Source organism: Prionailurus bengalensis, chromosome A3 (genome assembly GCF_016509475.1).
Source record: "Prionailurus bengalensis isolate Pbe53 chromosome A3, Fcat_Pben_1.1_paternal_pri, whole genome shotgun sequence".
NCBI lineage: Eukaryota > Metazoa > Chordata > Mammalia > Carnivora > Felidae > Prionailurus > Prionailurus bengalensis.
Window position 1 is genome coordinate 45,496,299 of NC_057354.1, and position 18,183 is coordinate 45,514,481.

Here is an 18,183-nt window from a genome sequence, read left to right on the forward strand (position 1 = left end):
TGCTCACAGCCACCTAAGCCAGGTGTACTGCCACAGCTCAGATAGTGTGGCCCACTGTTTTTGTCATTTTATACACAAAGAGGCCATCAAGTCCAAAAACAAGTCAGAGACTCCTGGCCTCTCTGAGCAGGGGAAGGGGCCCTTTGAGACTTCCTCCCGGGCCAAGCTCTTCAGACGCAAGAACGTCTTTGATAAAGCTCCTGCATAATGACGGCACATCCTGGGCTGGAGAAAGCCACAGATGAAATAAGCCTGAAAATGTGACTAAAAGAAACTAGATTATAAAGACTAAAATGTTGGCCAAAATTGAAGTCCTACAACCATAAAAGCTGACTAGTGAAGGTCCTTGGACACCTATGGAAAATCTAAGGTTTGGTTCTCCCACACACTGCAGGAGAAGAATGCTATCTACCACCACAAAAAAAGTATTTCTGGCTTCCTAGCTTATTTAATAGACGAACCCCCCCCCCAAACATGACTAAATTCAGGGGCACCGTTAATCAAACAGGGATGTTGTGCCAAAGGTAATGTTTTCATTTTGTGTTAAGATACAAAACATGAAAAAAAATGCAAAAAAGGGGATGCTCTGGAATACCATATATTTAAAACATGATCGCATAAATACAATTTTCTTTATAGACTATTTGACCACAAAAGAAAAATCCAAGGTGACCCCCAACATGGCCTCCTTTCCATTTACAAAGTTAAAGGAAGTTGGTTTGCTGCAGTGCTTTCTTATTCTTCACTCTTTCATGTTTCTGGGAATGACTGTGTAAGTCAATTTTTTTTTACTCTCAATTTTTTTTAATGTTTATTTATTTTTGGCAGAGAGAGAGAGAGAGACAGAGAGACAGAGCATGAGTGGGAGAGGGGCAGAGAGAGAGGGAGACACAGAATCTGAAACAGTTCCAGGCTCTGAGCTGTCAGTACAGAGCCCGACGCGGGGCTCGAACTCACTGACAGTGAGATCATGACCTGAGCCGAAGTTGGACGCTCAACTGACTGAGCCACCCAGGCAACCCTAAGTCAATTTTTTTTTTAAAAGACTTATGCCAGTACCTTTGCTCTAGGGAGGTACAGGTGCATCTGCAGGTGGCCCCTACAGTGAGGGGTGCCCGATTCAACTATTCTGAACATGAACTCTGGGACAAATGTAACTGTGGGTATTCAGTACGAGTCATGATGATCCAGAACAATTTAATGGTGCCTAAGACTTTCTAAATATAAAATTATCTAGTATGATTCTTTTTTTCTTCTTCTTCCCCTCTGACATGTAAAGGCTAGAAGGGTAGCAGGTGAAAGGTGTAGCCAACCCATTACTACACATAGTTAAAAGAAAAAAAAAGACACTGGGTTCTCACAGCAACACTGAACATCTCTCTATGTTTCTCTATTTCCACCTCTCTTTTCTCTTTCCTTTTTAATAGAACATGCCAGGCCCTCACAACACACTCCTGAAATTCAATCCTTTTGGAGTAAAAACATGGTAGCCAGCATCACCAGCAACACAGTAGAGGCATGTTTTCAAGGGAAATAGGAATAGTATCAAACTGAAATTTTGGGAGGAATTTAGACCGGCAGAAGGTAATTGTGATAGTGGGGCTACTCTCATCCTATAAAGAGAAGCAACCTTCTAGGTGGTTATATGCCCCTTGATATAATGCTGGCACTAAAGTCAGAATGGGAAGAACATATCTACTGAATACCCTTCAAATGTGGGGCTACCACCTAATGCCAGCACCCTAACGCCTGTGATGGCTCCTCTCAATCCAGAAGTATACTTGCAAGGCATTAGGTAGTACAGTGATTACTGAACTTTAGCACTTACTGTGCCTTTCTCAATTAGGTTCCTCAATTATATAATCCAAGCAAGTCTTTCATAACTCTGTTTGGGCTGTAGTCTCAGAACCACAGCCAGGGAGACCTGTCCTCCCAGTGTGGCATTTTTGTAGGTAAGGAAAGGCTATTTTTGTGTGGCAATGATACAATATTCATTCTTTCAAAGCTGCTTTCAATGTCATGTGCCCCAGATCTCTGGACAAGTTATAGTTTCATTAGCTAACTCACGAAACTCAGAGCTAAGGCCACAGGACCCACTGACTGATAGATCTGGAGCAAGGAGCAAACACATGCCCTCTTCCACCTCGGACAAGAACACAAGCAGGTGAAACAAGTAAAACTAACCTGGCCAAATTGTCCACCATGTCATATGAAGGAACACTCTGGAAACTTCCATGAAGCTTCTGGAAGCTCAGTTTAAAGGGGCTTTCATTACAGAGATGTCATTTTGTGAGTTTTGGAGAATTCAGAATCGAGGCCCCCAAACTGAAGTCCACCAGTGAGTTTGTTGCATGCACGCAAGTCAAGCTGGCACGACTTGTGTAATCTGGGAGAGGCTGATGAGTCTCATCCTGGGATGGAGCTGTCATTCATGCCAGCTACTGCTTCAGTTGCACAACAGGCTCCAGAACGCGAGGATGCTTAACAGGCTTGGAACAAATGCTCCGTTCTTAAGTCTTAAGAAATCAACCCCATGTCCTGCCACTTCTCGTCCTGACAGAGTTTTAAAGTCCCTCTGCCCAGCCCATTCTGCCTGCTGCTGCCAGGCGGCACGCACTGGTGACACTGGTCATGGTACACACCTAATAGGCTGACCTCCTTTCCCGACTAATTGCATTACATCGCCAGCTGGCTCCAGAAGGAGTCGTCTGTTTGATTGAAGAATTCCTGCTCCTCAGTGGGCCCGGCTGCTACTTTTACTAAGTAACAGTCAGGCCTGACATCCCCATTGTTCAGCTGACAGTGTGCCCATCCTAAAATCTAAGTTTTATTTGTAAATTAACCAAGAAACTTCCTGCCAGAACAGTGCTGCCTAGAGACTGATAATGTGGGCCTTTCATCCCTTTTCACTCGTACTGTATCACTGCCAATTTGTTTTTTATGCGGCTGGCCAGCCTGAGGCTATAAAAGCCTTGTAAGACATAAGTGCAATTATAGTCCTGGAGTCAAATGAATTGGACAAATCCAATAGCACAGCTCTGTCCCCACTCTGCAAACCCCTACAGCAGTTAGATTAGCTGTGAAAAATCTAATCTAGCTAGAGCTAACAAATTTCTGCAGTGAAGGATCAAGAGTTCAGTATGGGGTTGCAACCGGATTGCAGAATTGAAAAAGTGCCCCCATGACAGGGGCAGAAGAGAGCATGAATCACTTTAGAATTTTGCAGCTCATTTTTAAGCTGTTAGGGACAATTTAGTTAGAATAAGACAAGGAACTGTGGGCTGCTGTTACTGTGACTGATTTTCAGTCTGGCTGTGAGACATCCTGATAAAGAGAGTTTGTCACTAATGATGCTAAATCTAGGAGCTGCAAAAGGTATCAGCTGAATTTTGATTATTACAGTAGGGAATCTTTCAACCAGGCCAAGCCTTGCAACATTATTTATATAGTAAGGCACTGTATCAAGAAAACACGGTGTCTTTTCTCAAAATAAATAAATAAGAGAAAAAAAGAAAGAAAGAAAGAAAGAAAGAAAGAAAGAAAGAAAGAAAAGAAAAAAGGAAAAAGAAAAAAAAAGACAATCCTACTTAGGAAATAATTAAAAAATAGTTTAAGTAAACCTATTAACAACAATAGTTCTCAGTCATAAAAAAATCAGAATATGGCAACACATTTGCAGATTAGCAGAAATTTACAAGGTACTACAAATAAAAAGGATGTGTAAGCCTTGCCTAAACTCTTGGTAATCTGAAATAGAGCAGGGTCTCCTTCACTAAGAACACCACTACCAGGGAGGCCAAGACCTAAGGCAGCTCCTCCATGGCTGAGGAAACAACACACGGCCAGTGGAAGGCCATGCTAACAAGTGGCCCAGACAGTGAAAGCCCATCATGCTTTGCACATCCCAGACACTTGGGACACTGTGAAAGTTGTCTGTGATTGTGCCACAGTCTGAGTTCTGAAGTTTTATGAGCACCACTATCCCCGATGTAGGTGGTCTAAACATTTGGGGCTGCAGTGAGGAAAAAGCAAAACCGCAGAGAAAAGAGATGAGGCAGGTAATAGTGGGGTCTGCTGGCCAATATCAATCACCTCCTAATGAGTCAGGAGGAAAAAGACTCAATTAGACTGGTGGGCAATGATGAAGGCTGACCATTAGAGATCTTAGACTAGGCACCATGGTAAGTAGTTTCACAGGCATTATCCATTTATTTCACAACAACCCTGGCACACAGGCTGTTTTCAATCTCGTTTAGTAGATGGGGAAACTGAGGCATGGGCTAGTAACTGGATACACAGTTAAGCCCAGGTCTGTTGGTCTCCAGACCCTGGCTATAACCAACACAGTAGGTCCTCCAATGGCAAACTTAGCTCCCGAATAAGCTGCCTTCCCATCCACTCAGGTGCTGTCTGCAGTTTTCGTGCATCCTTGCAGGAAGAGAGTGGGTGTGAGGTAAGGATTCCAGGCTTGCTCTGCCACCCACTAGCAGGCTAGCTACAGTTGTTCCTTTCATATGGAAACTCACAGAAGTGGGTCAGATTTCTAGGCTTGCTTCGCAGACTGATTCCTCTTCTGTTAAGGAACTCCTCACCTCTAAGAGAGAATCACCTGAAGTGAACACCATGGATATCAGAAGGTTCAGCATCATGTTCCCCTGGGGGGTTCCTCAGAGTGGAGGAGGTTTCCTCTGAATTCTAGAGAAAACTATCCAGAAGGTCCAAGTTGAAAGAGAGACGAGGTCAGTGCCGAAGGTGGGACCCTTAGACTGCAGCACACTTGTACTTGTCATTTTCGCAGATGTTGCCCAATTGCCCCCAGCAAGCTTGAGAGGTGCCGGCCTTCTCAGCTCTCCATCAGTACAGGGTCATCTTATGACCTCTGCCAACCTGAGAGGTCAGCTATGTTATTTTCTGTCAGTTAATAGTCAGGTGAGAGAATACCCAAAATTAACAACATTTAAGCCCCTTTCTTTTCCTAAATCTTAATCTCAGCATTTAAGACTCAAATGATTGATTGCTTTTCATTTGTTTCTTTATCCAGTTTGCACCAAGCTAGATATTTCAGATTAAACTACAACTGTAGCTTGAGAAGAGCAATACTGAAGCTGCATCCAGAGGAAAGCAGTCTCAGTGCATAGTTATGCCAAGGCCTTCGATCTGGACTAGGAGATCCTCACCCACAAACCAGGGAGGCTAAGTGTGGTCTTCAAAGAGGCTCCTTACCTTTTTGGTGAGTGAATCATCTGAGTCTGATGGCATCCGAGTTGAAACGTGGAAAATCACTTCCACAGTCGAGGTAGCATAGTAAGGGGCAGTCTGCCCCGTGCTGCCGTTGCGCTGAAGTCCACCCATGAACCCACAGTGGGTTGAGAGATCCACCTGATGAGGGTAACAAAGAGGAAAGAATGAGAGTCAAGCATCAGTTATCCTCATTCACCTAGCAGGAATGCCCATTTTTTGAGCAATCTACTTTCATTTTTATAGCTTCCTGATGACAAACAAATGTAATACTAAGTTAGACAAAATTAAAATATAAAAGAAACATTAACAATGAAAGTGCTTTGAAATCCTACCAGCTTAAGAAAATCACCATCAAAAGTTTGGTGCATATTTCTTGGGGCGCATGGGTGGCTTAGTTGGTTGGGCGCCCGACTTCCACTCAGGTCATGATCTCGCGGTTCATGGGTTCCAGTCCCACATTGAGCTCTGTGTTGACAGCTCAGAGCCTGGAGCCTGCTTCGGATTCTGTGTCTCCCTCTCTCTGCCCCTCCCCCACTCATACTCTCTCTCACTCAAAAATAAACATAAAGTTTGGTGCATATTTCTCTAGTTTTTTTCCCATCCTATACATATGTGCATATGTATATATGCATATATACACACATACATATATGTATTTACATAAATACACACACACACACACACACACACACACACACACACACACACAAAGAGATACCCTATTGATGGATTTATGGGATTTTCTGCTTTCTCAAACACAGCTGGTGTGGTCAAGCCACAAGGACCATTCCAGCAAATGTTTTGGTGGGATGTTATATTAAAGGGCACAGATGTTTTAAAATTTAACAGCCATTGATAAACTGTCTTTCAAAGGGGTTGTTCTGATTTACACACTACTGCTAGTCTGGGAGTTATTCTTTTCAAGCTGTGGTGTGAATGCTCACTTCTTAGTGCCTAGGATCTCTCTCTTTTTTTTAAACTTTTGATAAACTAGAATTCTTTCAGTAAAGCACCTGTTGTAACACAAATGAAAAAAAAGCAATAGAAGAATCTCTTTTGTGACAAATACCATCAATATATACACTAAATTAATGTTCAGTTTTTTTCTAAAAACTCTAGTTAAGAATGTGTGGTTTAAACGGTGTATTAGTTAAATGATTAACTATAGTCTACAGCAAATAAGAAGTCACCTTATTAGTAAGAAGGACAGTTTACTGAAGTGCAATAACTCTTTTAGACTAAAATCAACTTTACATTTTATAAAGTACATGGTTTTCACCTAGATGTAGGCTTCTCCTGTAGCCATCTCCATATTAATTTCCTTACTAACATTCAGCTCTCAGAGACAAGTCTTATTTAGGCATACAGAGAGTTTCTCACAGCGCAGATAACCGAGAAACCAAAATAAAAGTAAGGAAAAATAAGAAAATTATTTCAGATATGCTGTTTCCATTATAACCACTCTGAGTTCTTTTAGATTCTAGAAATATATTTTCCTGTAGATTTATGTTCCTAGAGACTGTGTGTGTGTGTGTGTGTGTGTGTGTGTATAAATGTATATGTCTGTGTGAGCATCATTTAGCAAAGAAATAGCATATTCTTTCAATATCAGTCATCCTGGGATCTCCCTAAGGGAAACAGGTTGGCTGCTGAAGCATCAAAGCTACTCTACTCTATTTTCATGCCAATTTTTTTACTTCATCAGCTCTTTCTTCATGTTTTCACCCATCAAGCCACTGCTTAATTCTCCAATCTCTACACTGTGGCCAAGCCATTGCTTTTTTACCCATATTTGTCTTCTCTTACTACAAACTGTCTATGACTGAGTGAGCCAATCTGACTATTTGATTCTGACAAGAAGTGAATGAAATATTATGAAAAGTTAAACAGAAACAAAAGTTCATGTGAGAAGTACTGAAAAGCAACTAACACAAGATGTCAAATTCAATACATGTAGCACATGCTACATGTGCTAGATTTGAATACAAAACCTTGTACAACTGGTGTCTAGCTTATACACGTCCTTATATAGTGCTGGCCAATAAACACCTCTGAAATGAAATGAATTACCTCCCATCCAAGTCCAGCAACAAAGTCTTCATATGCTTGGCTTCCTCTTACGTTGGAGAGGATAGAACACTTGTCTTCTTGACCTTCAGCAATGTAAAACACTGCAATTTTGTGTGTTTCACGGCTATAAAATTTTAAATTTAAAGGAGTTAGAATTCTTAGATTTAAAATTTTATTTCTATACAACTGCCAGCATGACTCCTACTATAAAGCTTATATTTACGGAGAATCTACTAGGGGTCAGTCACTGTTCTAAGGAGGTTCGACACGTGATCTCTTTGGCTCTTCAGAACCACTCTAAAGAGACAAGTGATTATCACCACTTCCCTTGTAGAGGTGGTTGAAAGGAGGCACAGAAAATTAAACAGAAAGCACACAGAGCAAGCAGGAGACAGGGAACTGAAGCAGGGCAGTCTGGTTCTTGAGATTACTCTTTCAAACATGTGATATACAAAAAAATATATGTGAAAGCACTTCACATACATATCAATTGAGAACAGATCTATGTCACTGCCCATATTTTACTTACCACACTTTGAGATAAGGATATTGGTTCCCTGATTAGAACTATAAACTAAACTATAAACTATTATAAGAAACAGAAACTTCTTCCAAGCAGAACACTTTCTTTGTGAAGAGGTACCCACTCCTTGCTCTGACTAATCTGAGGGAGTAAGGTAGGGTGGACAGATGTCCAGGGAAACCTCTTAGGTCACATAAACCCTTCACCCACTTCCTCCACGATGGACTCTGGGCACTTTGCTATTAAACCAAGTAAACATGGCCTGCACTTTGAGGAAAGGAGTCCTGCCTTTTTACCTTTTGTACATCTAGCATGGTCATAGGCACATAGTAGCTGCTCAGTTAAATCTCTGATGACCAGTAATCCAATGCTATAAATATATTAATAACCAATTTCTACAAATTATATCCTGCAGGGAAGTGTCAAAATAACTAGACTTTTACCCAGCAATTTGGTGATAGTTTAGGGATGAAGGCACTGTGCTAATTCAAACAGAGTTTTCATCAATGAGAACCACTCATTCCATGGCCCATCATCCCAAGAGTTTAATTCCAGTCTCTATTTTCTAAAATTTTGGATTACCACCTCCAGAGCAGTTCCATCTTTATTATTTTTGCATTGCATTCTGAAAAACTATCAAGAGCTCAAGCAATATGGAAATGTTTCTATTGTCTTAACTGTTCAACATCTCAACACTATAATCTGATTAGATATCTATACTGGTGGAATTTGGGCTCCAGATTTTAATATAGTCACAAATATCTCCTCCTTCAGGAGTTATGTTTCTACTTAATAAGCAGAATGAAATGAAACTCAACTAAAAAGTCATAAAAATAAATCAAGGAGGAGCACTTTCCTTCTATTTATCTAGGTAGCTTATTCATTTTCCCCATAGTTTACATAAAATAAGCATACTGAAAAGAAGGACTAGAAAATATAGAAAGTGAAGAATAAAAAATTCACTTATGTTCTTGGCCTAAATGTTGAAATCACAGCTGTTACTATTTCAGGATGTGTTTTCACATATTAAGTGAGAAGCCACTATATCCTGTTTTGGAACTGTTAAGTTTCACTTAAAATATTTGTGAACACTAATTTTTATCGTGTAAAATATGTGTAACATAAAAGTCACCATGTAAAACAACTGTTGAGTGGGAACGCTTTTATACCATGTACTTGTATGACAAAATTATTAATGGTTGTATAACATTCCAGTGTATGAATATACCTTACCCCAAATCCTTGTCATTGGACATTTAAGTTGCTACCATTTTTAAAGACATTGTCATATTATCTCTAACATGTCCTTAGAATACATTCATAGAAATGGAATCTCAGTCATTGTCCATTTTGAAGGCTTTTGATAAAGGCTGTCTTGCTGCCCTTGGAGAAGGTGGACATCCTGAGTGCCCTGACTGGCATGGTGCGAGCACACAGGTTGGAGACACCTCTCTTCACAGGTACAGTTGCTGCTGGAAGGGGGAAGTTTTGTGGTGATGGATCCATGGGGGCTGATGCTCTAGAGTAGAGACCTTGAGCTCTCACACTGTCAGAAAACTTGTCCTCATGCAGCATGGAAACCCTGAAACTGCCACACCATATATTCCCTGAGTGACAGGCAGGACACATTTGCAGTCTATAATCTGCCTGGCTTATATTCTAGGAGCTATAATAACTTGGGGGTTTGGGTCTCGGATGATGACAGAGATCATAACCTATGACCTAAAAGACTCTTTCAACAAAAGGAGAACATGTACAGTTACTCAGTTTTTTTCTGCAGCTCTTTCTGCATATTAAAAAGTCCTCAGCATTTGATTGGTCTCTATTCTATATGTATTTATGCATGTATAAAGACCATCTCAAGTTTATCTGAAACATTTCTGTTGACGCTCCTCAAAGTCCAAGCTTTTTATATCGTAGCTGTTCACAGGTCTTTGAGTCCTCATTAACTCAATGTGGGAGCACAAGAGCTAAGCCCCAGTGACTGCCTGACTGATGTAGGTGTGAGGAAAGGTGACCTTTAGCTGTAAACATTCATCAAATTTCACATCCTCCAAAATGTTAGCACCACAGAGAGCCTGCTAGGATCAGACGCTGTGTCTGGTCTTATTAGAGCCAGGCTTTTGAAATGATAATTAGCAACAGCACTTCATATCCATAAGCTGCACCACCAATGCATGAAGGAGCAGGTAATTCAGGAACACACGTACATAAAATCAACAATTTCCTCTTCTTCATTAGAATGCATTTTTCTTTCTTATTAGGAATAGACTAGAATGGCTCGGTTTCCTTCTGCTGTCACATTAAAAAGCCTAACAAAGAAAAAAGATGATTTTAACTTTCACCTTACCGTGGGGTGACAAGAAGCATTAATATTTAAAAGAGGAGCCCACTGTAATTTGCATGTGCATTCATCATACTTTTTACATCTTTGCTATCTTCACAGTATAGAGATGAGAGTTGCAAGACAGATGCCACACTTTTCCTAAGAACATGCTAAGCAGGAACTATGCCTTGACAGCAGGGAATAAATTGGTCTCAGAAATAGAGTCACACAAACTAAAAGCTGAGAGACAAGGTATGCTTTTACCTGCTAACTAACCAATACATGGGACAGTCTAGATTTCGGATAGATAAAGAGTCCCGAACTTTTTTTTCAAAAAGAACCTTGAAAACACCCTTTACAATAAAGTAAGTTGATACCTTTTTTAGATGTCAAGAAGACACTAAATCCAGGAGTTGGGGTTTTAAGGGAAGGTTAATCAAAGGACAGAGGATTTGCCAATCAGCTCCTCCAAAGCCATATTTTACAGCAACAGCACCCCAGGGAGCTCATTCAATTGTACCTCATGCAACTAAAGTGCATTAACACTCAACAAATTGGCCACAATTACAAGATACCAATGTATTCACTTAATACTAAGAAGCATGGAATAATTCAGCATATGCTTGAAAAGCTGAGTTTGGAACCCAAGTGACTGCTTGTTTAATACTGGAGGACAAGAGGGAGAGAGAAATGAACCCCCAAGCCCTTACAAGAAACCCCTCACAGAGTTTCCACAGAGAATTTGGTCTCTATTTCTCCAGAGAAAAAGAAGCGTAACAACAACTGGGAAACTGAATATGATGAAGAGCAGTGTGAGGAATAATGGCTTCAGGTTTTTCATCTGTAATGAGATACCTAATGATATTCCTGTGGGGACTAAAAGAGGAACAAAAAGCTATTTCTTTAAAAATGAGTTTTTTTTTTTAAATTAAGGTTAAGGAAGCAGTTTATTCAAGACTTTTAATCACCTGTTATGTACCAAGCACTACACTTACTGGGGTCTGAGATGTTTTTGGAAGCACACATTTCCCCAAATCAAAAACTGGTCATGAGTTCATCTTTAGAATTGCTTCTAAGACTTTACAGAAAAAAGGGACAGATCTGAGATTTGACTAGTTTTGAGAATAAGACTCACTACTAGGAAGTCACTAATTAAAACACACTGGTTTTAAGCTTGCCAGCATTGTAGAGCAGAAACTACAGAATGCCAGTGCATAGGCACACGGCATGGGTTATGAGGTCAGACTCACTTGGTTCAAACAACATGGTATGTGTCGGTAAAGGGCACAGGTAGGTAGGCTGTTTGATTTAGGCAAGCCTCTGTTCCTCACTGGAAAAAGAGGTAGCTGCAGAGACTAAATGAGAATGAATGTCCACTGGCTGCCACTGTCAACCAAAGACACAGATTAGGTGGGAGCAATGACCTCTTCTTAGCGTAGCAAACATGTAAGGTTATTCCTTGAGAGTAAAAACACCAAAGGTACAGCATATGCAGATGGCACCAGATTCCAGTTACAGAATGACTTTTGGGTGTCTCGGAAGGTGCATTCATTCCTAAAGCTCTGTCATCCAAGCACATACAAAGACAGACAGGAATGAAGTGGTCTGATATACTTTCACATACCACTGACGGGAGTCCAGATTTTTTAGCTCTCTCAATAGTTTTGAATTTTTCTTCAACAGATGGAAATTCTTTCTATAAAAAAAAGAGATGGAAGAAAAGTCATGTAATCACAGACCAATTATGCCCTTTCCAATCAATCAACAAACTTACCTATTCATTCATCCATCCATCCATCCATCTACATATCCATGACCCTCTTCATTCACGAAAGATTTGTGATCTAAGCCCACCGAATGAACTCCATTCTCCTTAAAGACATTCAAAGGCATCAAAATTCACCCATCACCATTCATTGACACTGGATGGTGCTGTAGGAGATGAGTGTGTCACTTATATGCTTGTGTCTGTGTCTGTTTTCACTATCAGCTCTGCTATGAATACCTTTACCCTACTTCTGTTCTTAGAAACCCCACTCCACTGTCAGGGTCCACCTCAAACCAACCCCCGTCCACAGTCTTCCCCACCATCCCACACTACCCATTGGATTAACTGTTCCTCTTGGCCTCGTGTGTCATGCTATCTTTCATCAGAGTTGTGCCAAATCTACCTCCCTCACTAGACCTAAGGTGAGATGGTGACTTACTCATCTTTGTAGTCCATTTGCATCTTTTGTGATGACAGAATCAATGATGGACAGAGCAGTAATTAAAACACACACACACACACACACACACACACACACACACACAGAAAATGTCCAATACCCTTTAAAATATACAAGACCTGGCTGAAATTCAATCTGTGCATCAGTATAGCATGATTAGTTCCACTTCTAGCTTTAACTTAGCAGCGGAAAATAAGCTGTAAATGCTGAAAGACAAATCTCCATTTCTATTCTCTGCTTCCCAAACCTCAAATTGAGAACAAGAACAATCACACAAAGATAATGATAAAATAGGTGAAGGTCTAGAAAGAATCGTTACCTTCTGTCCCAAGAATTCATCCCCAAGTCATCGAGCAACAACCTGCAGAAATAAAAGGGTCCTCGTGGCTCCACTGGTGAGGGCTGCTCCTGGCTGGTGACTTTCATGGCTGAGTCAGAGTTACACCTCTGGATGTAGTCGTCTTCTTGGGCATTCTGGCGCAAAATGACCTCGGTGATTTCCTTCTCTTGGTCACGGGTCATTCCTCGTGGGGGTGGGGAAGGCTCATTTAGATTTAGCTGTGATGGTAGAAGGCATTCGGGACTCGTGTGGCCAATGTTTTCAAGTAATTTGTCAAGCACATCTTCTCCCTCCTCAGTTCGAGAAAAATCTTTCTGAGCTCCCAAAGCTTGAGGATGCCAGCCGGAAATCAGAAATGCAGGATTTCTGCTGCTGGATGCTAAGCAGCCTTCCAAAGGTCCGTATAAAACCTTTCCATCCCAAGAGTACTTCCCTGAGATATCCCGCACAATTACTCTGACATCAGACAAGGCGCCCCCCGGCGAGCCACTTGCTGGCCCTTCTGCGGGTGTCTGAAGGTAGGAGATGAGGGTGCTGTCATTCAGCACAAAGAGCTGCAGGTTTGGGCTCCGGAACACCTCAGAGGACAGCTCGGGAGCCTCGGCGTGTACATTGTCATGGTTCTCACTGACCAGACTGTGCAGCACGGCAGGACCCCCACGGAGTGGGAAGTGCCCCAGGTGGTTCACCAGGTGGGCCATCACCATGCGGGCAGTCAGAGGGATCAGCTCCAAACTCCTCCTCTTCCGCTCTGTGAGCAGGGTAAAGCAACATACCAGACAGTGGGGAAGGAAGGTTAAAATCTGTACTCAGGATACTGGATTTGTTTTAGTCTGGGAATTTTTTTCATCTATTTTCTTTTTTGACACTAATTCTATTTTAATTAAAAGTACAATTTAAATAGATTGCTAAAACAACCAACTTCCACGAAGACCTCATTCTGAAAGGGACACTTAAAAACATGTAGACGTAGGGGCACCTGGGTGGCTCAGTCAGTTAAGCATTCGACTTCAGCTCAGGTCACGATCTCACGGTCCATGAGGTCGAGCCCCACGTCGGGCTCTGGGTTGATGGCTCAGAGCCTGGAGCCTGCTTCCAATTCTGTGTCTCCCTCTCTCTCTGCCCCTCCCCCATTCATGCTCTGTCTCTCTCTGTCTCAAAAATAAATAAAAGTTAAAAAAATTAAAAAAAAAATGTAGATGTAGCAGGAAACAAAAGAGAAAGTTCCTTGTCCTGAAAGATCCTATGGTTCTGGGTCCAGGCCCCAGAAATTAACCTCATTCCCCTCACCAGGGTAAGTGCAGATGCTGATAAGGAAATGAATCAAGTCTGTGACGTCTTAGATGGATTTGAAGCACTGTGCTTTAAGATCTCTGTGACAACTTATGTTTTGTTATTTGGGTATTTGAAATCTTTAATGGAATCGGGTATATTAACTAACTCATGGAAATACTTGGAAGGTTTAAGTAAATTTGCAGTTGATGATTAAATGCCCAGGAGCAAGTGACTTACAAAATTTTTAAGGCTGTGTAGAAAGACTGACACAGCATGTAAAGATGCGCCCTGTGAAATGTTGGAGGTGGAAGGAAGAAGCAGAGAACCTGATCTATGGTCTTGGAGTGAAGCAAGTACTTAAGCTTCAGAGTGGTCAGGGAAATTGTACGCTGCCACATTTAGAAAATAACTGTGTATTAATGCAAGCACAGGTGAAAATGAAATCTTTTAATTTCAACAAAAAATATCACTAGATATTTAAGCAAAGTAAGACTTATACTTTCGGCTTAAAGGTTTAGGAAATACTTGGTTTCTAAATTCACAAAATGAAAAATCAAATATTAATTAAACAAAATAATTATAAATATGCTTTCTCATGCTAAATACCTCCCCTCTCAGACAGTAAAAATTCAACAGACTTATCTATAAAACATCAAGTGGATGATGTATAAATCCCAGAAATATACAATCAAATTCTAGAATATAAGAAATTCTGTGTGATGACTGAGGAGAACAAGATTGTCCTGACTTTTCTTGAATTTCTTCTTAATTTTTGCTATTCAATGAACAAGAAATCATCTGTCTTCAATGCAAAATAAAACTTCACATAAAAACTTCAGTGTTCATAAATGTCATCTACATCCATCTCTGACACTGAACTCTCCTTCTTGACACTCGTAGAAGAGTGTATGATTTCCAGACAGCTGAGAAATTTAAACACCTCAACTAATTCCCTTGAAATCACAGTTATGAATGCTTTTGCTTTTGTGTCCATATTAACTTTTTCAAAAGTTACAGATGCTTTTTATTCATGCTTATCATTCCATATGAATACATGCTCCATCAGAAATGTTAATGCCCCAAACAACAAAGGTAGAGCCAGCCTGGGGCTCAGGAGTCTGTGGTGTAAGACACTACATGGTGATGACAGGATGGAGCAGGCTCTGGAACTAGCGACAAAGGTCCAATTTGGTAAAGCCCAAAGCACACAACAACTGGAAAAGCAACTTTCCTCTGCTTCCTCTTATAAAGGTCGTGCTTTCAATTTGAGATAGATACAAATTTGTATTTTAATAAATGTGTTTGGATTCTACAGTGGGAAGTTAACTGGAGTCACACCAATCAACTCATAAACCACGACACACCCAGTAAAAAAAACCAAGTATCTTTGGCACTGAAGAGTAAGGAAAGGGAACATTTGTGAAATAAAAATTGTTCTTCCCTGGCCAACTTCAGCTAAATTAACTGCCTGTGAGTTCCCTGGAAAATAAAGAGAAAATCTAGACTCCATTTGTGAAAAAGCAATCTTGTAACTTCCACAAATAATTAAAAAAATATAATCCGGGACATGCTCAGTTGGTTAAGTGTTTGACTCTTGATCTCAGCTCAGGTCATGATCTCATGGTTTGTAAGTTTGAGTCTCAAGTTGGGCTCTGTGCTGGCAGCATGGGACCTGCTTGGGATTCTCTCTCTCCCTTTCTCTCTGCCCCACCCCCACTCACACTCTTACTCAAAACTAATAAACATTAAAAAAATATAATCCAAATATTTATCTTATTTTGCTAAATTTAGAAATGAAATAGAAAGCAGTAATTTCAGTATGTCTTTTAAGTTTCATTTTTTACAGTTCCTCCCTTTCCTTCTTTTTAAAGCAATTAGGCATTAATAATGAGAAATTTGAGCACCTGTGAGTACCATCAGTGTCTTTTCCTCGATCTGGGCCAGTAGCCACTTCAACTGTGGGGAAGCAGATGTGTCTCTTGTCTGTGACTATTTGAAAGTAGTATTTATGTCAAATAGTAGATAACAGTGGGTGAAAGGGTCATTTGAAAACAATAAATAAAAATATAATATTGCATCTCAGAAACATGGGAGAATAAATAGCTTGGTTATGAATGACGAATTATGACATCAAATGAAAAAAAAAACTCAAATATGAGCACATTTCTGTTTAACCTAAAATACTTCAGGTGTCCTCTTTAATTGTTCTCCCATTTCATAGAGGATGTACCTACTCAGCAAGGGTGTGTGTGCCAACAGGTTTTTAAGCTGCTTTGCTTTTGTATGTAATTAAACTGTTGGTGAATTTTCAAACTCCTTTGCCACCGAAATTCAAATAATTATTTTTAGCGCCACAGAACTAGGGTAGGACAAGACTGCACAAGGTCCTAAGGTTTTCTGGAGAATACTCAAGTCAAAGAGTGTTGTACATCAAAAGAAAGGCAGTACAGAAAATTTAAATGTGCATTTTTAGGTTTCTTGTTTTTCACTAACCTATCAATCTCCGACTATTTTCAAGAGACAGATCATAATATGTGCTGAACTTATTTTAAGGACAGTCATGTGGGATGAGACTATAATTAATGGCTTTAGGAAAAAGTAAGTTCTTTTTCTACTAAGACATAGACTGCATGGTAGGAACCAATAAAAAAAAACAGATCATGGGTCATTTTGATTATTTTTTTTTAAGATATGGTTTGAATTTCTAACCATAGGGAAAAAAATCAAGGAATATTGCAGTTTAAAAAAACTGTGGAAGTCCAGAAAAAGACAACTAAATGATTATGCAAATGGAGGTAAACAATAGTGTGAACATGTGCCGTGTACTGTCCACCAGCACAACTAAATGTAAGTCTTTACTCTGTGGAAAAATCTCAGTTAAATGCTCTGCTATTTCAGAAACCTGATCATTAAATCTTCAATTCAAATTTCACCTCCGTTACTTCTGGCTTCTATACCCTTGGGAAAATCCCTCACCTCAGTGTGCTCATTTATAAAATCAGGACTGACTGATTCCAGAGCCCTTGCCCCTGACTGGTGCCCTCACTTCTGTTCTCTTCCTGTCACCTTGCTTGTGCCCTTCCCCTTGAACCATACTCCAGATTCTGCAGTCTTGCAAGCACTACCCTGGACTCCATGCTCTCACCTGGCTACTATTCTTCCTTTGTCCACCAAAGGCTCCAACAGGAATGTCTGCGGGTTCTGAACAGACATCCCCAAATCACCTGCTCCGGCTATCTGGCTACAGACTAACTGCCGTGCCCAAAGTACTCAGCAAAACCCACCACCCAGTGCTTAGTTGGGAAATAAAACAGCTCCTGTTCTGGCCCCACCCTCCCTGATGTTTCTGAAGCATGGAGCATTGCTGACCTTCCTTGGCTCTTTATTCCCTTTCTTCCCTCAGAAGTGAATTCTTCACTTCTCAGAACTCTTTCGTGGTTCTTTCTCCATTTCCCTGACTGCTTTCCTGGTGACATTCCCTCATTCCTTTTTCTTTAAGGATGTTTTTACCCCCAAAGTTCATTCTTGGGCCTAGGTTTTAACTTGCAAAGTCCATACCATTTTCATGGATGATCTAACACTCCATGTCCACATTTTTTTTTTAACTTTTAACTTTGAGACAATTAAAGACCGACATACATTTATAAGAAATAATACAGAGAGATCCCAAATATCCTTCATCCCCCTGGTAATATCTTACATAGCATAGCTATAGGACAGTATCACAATTTGGAAATTTTGACATTGATACACTTCATTGATATTCAGAGTCTACTCAGTGTACATGCCCTTGTGTGTGTGTATGTTTGGTTCTATGCAATTATTTCACATGTACAGATGATACACCCACATTCTAACTACATTTCAAGGCCCGGAGATAGGCTCTTGTCATTTCAGGAAGAAGCATGGATGAGGAGGACATACAGCATTCCCTAATCCTGACAATACCTACATATCCTAAAACAGACCCTCTGGGGGTGCCTGGCTGGCTTGGCTGGCAGAGCATGCGACTCTTGGTCTCAGGGTTGTGAGTCCAAGCCCCATGTTGGGTGTACAGGTAACTTAAAAACAAAATCTAAAATAAAATAAAATAAAATAAAATAAAATAAAATAAAATAAAATAGACCCCCTGCCACGAGCAGAGCCTCAAACTGTGGCATGTAAATCCCCACCTCTCTCT

General features: G+C 40.5%; 1 protein-coding gene across 1 annotated transcript in view; it reads right to left on the bottom strand.

Annotated features, from left to right (window-relative positions):
• Window positions 1-18,183, bottom strand: part of RALGAPA2 (Ral GTPase activating protein catalytic subunit alpha 2) — a 322,478-nt gene that overhangs the window by 106,152 nt on the left and 198,143 nt on the right. The window contains 4 exon segments of the mRNA XM_043602994.1: window positions 5,224-5,379; window positions 7,312-7,435; window positions 11,785-11,856; window positions 12,708-13,479. Coding sequence (XP_043458929.1) covers window positions 5,224-5,379; window positions 7,312-7,435; window positions 11,785-11,856; window positions 12,708-13,479 — 1,124 coding nt within the window.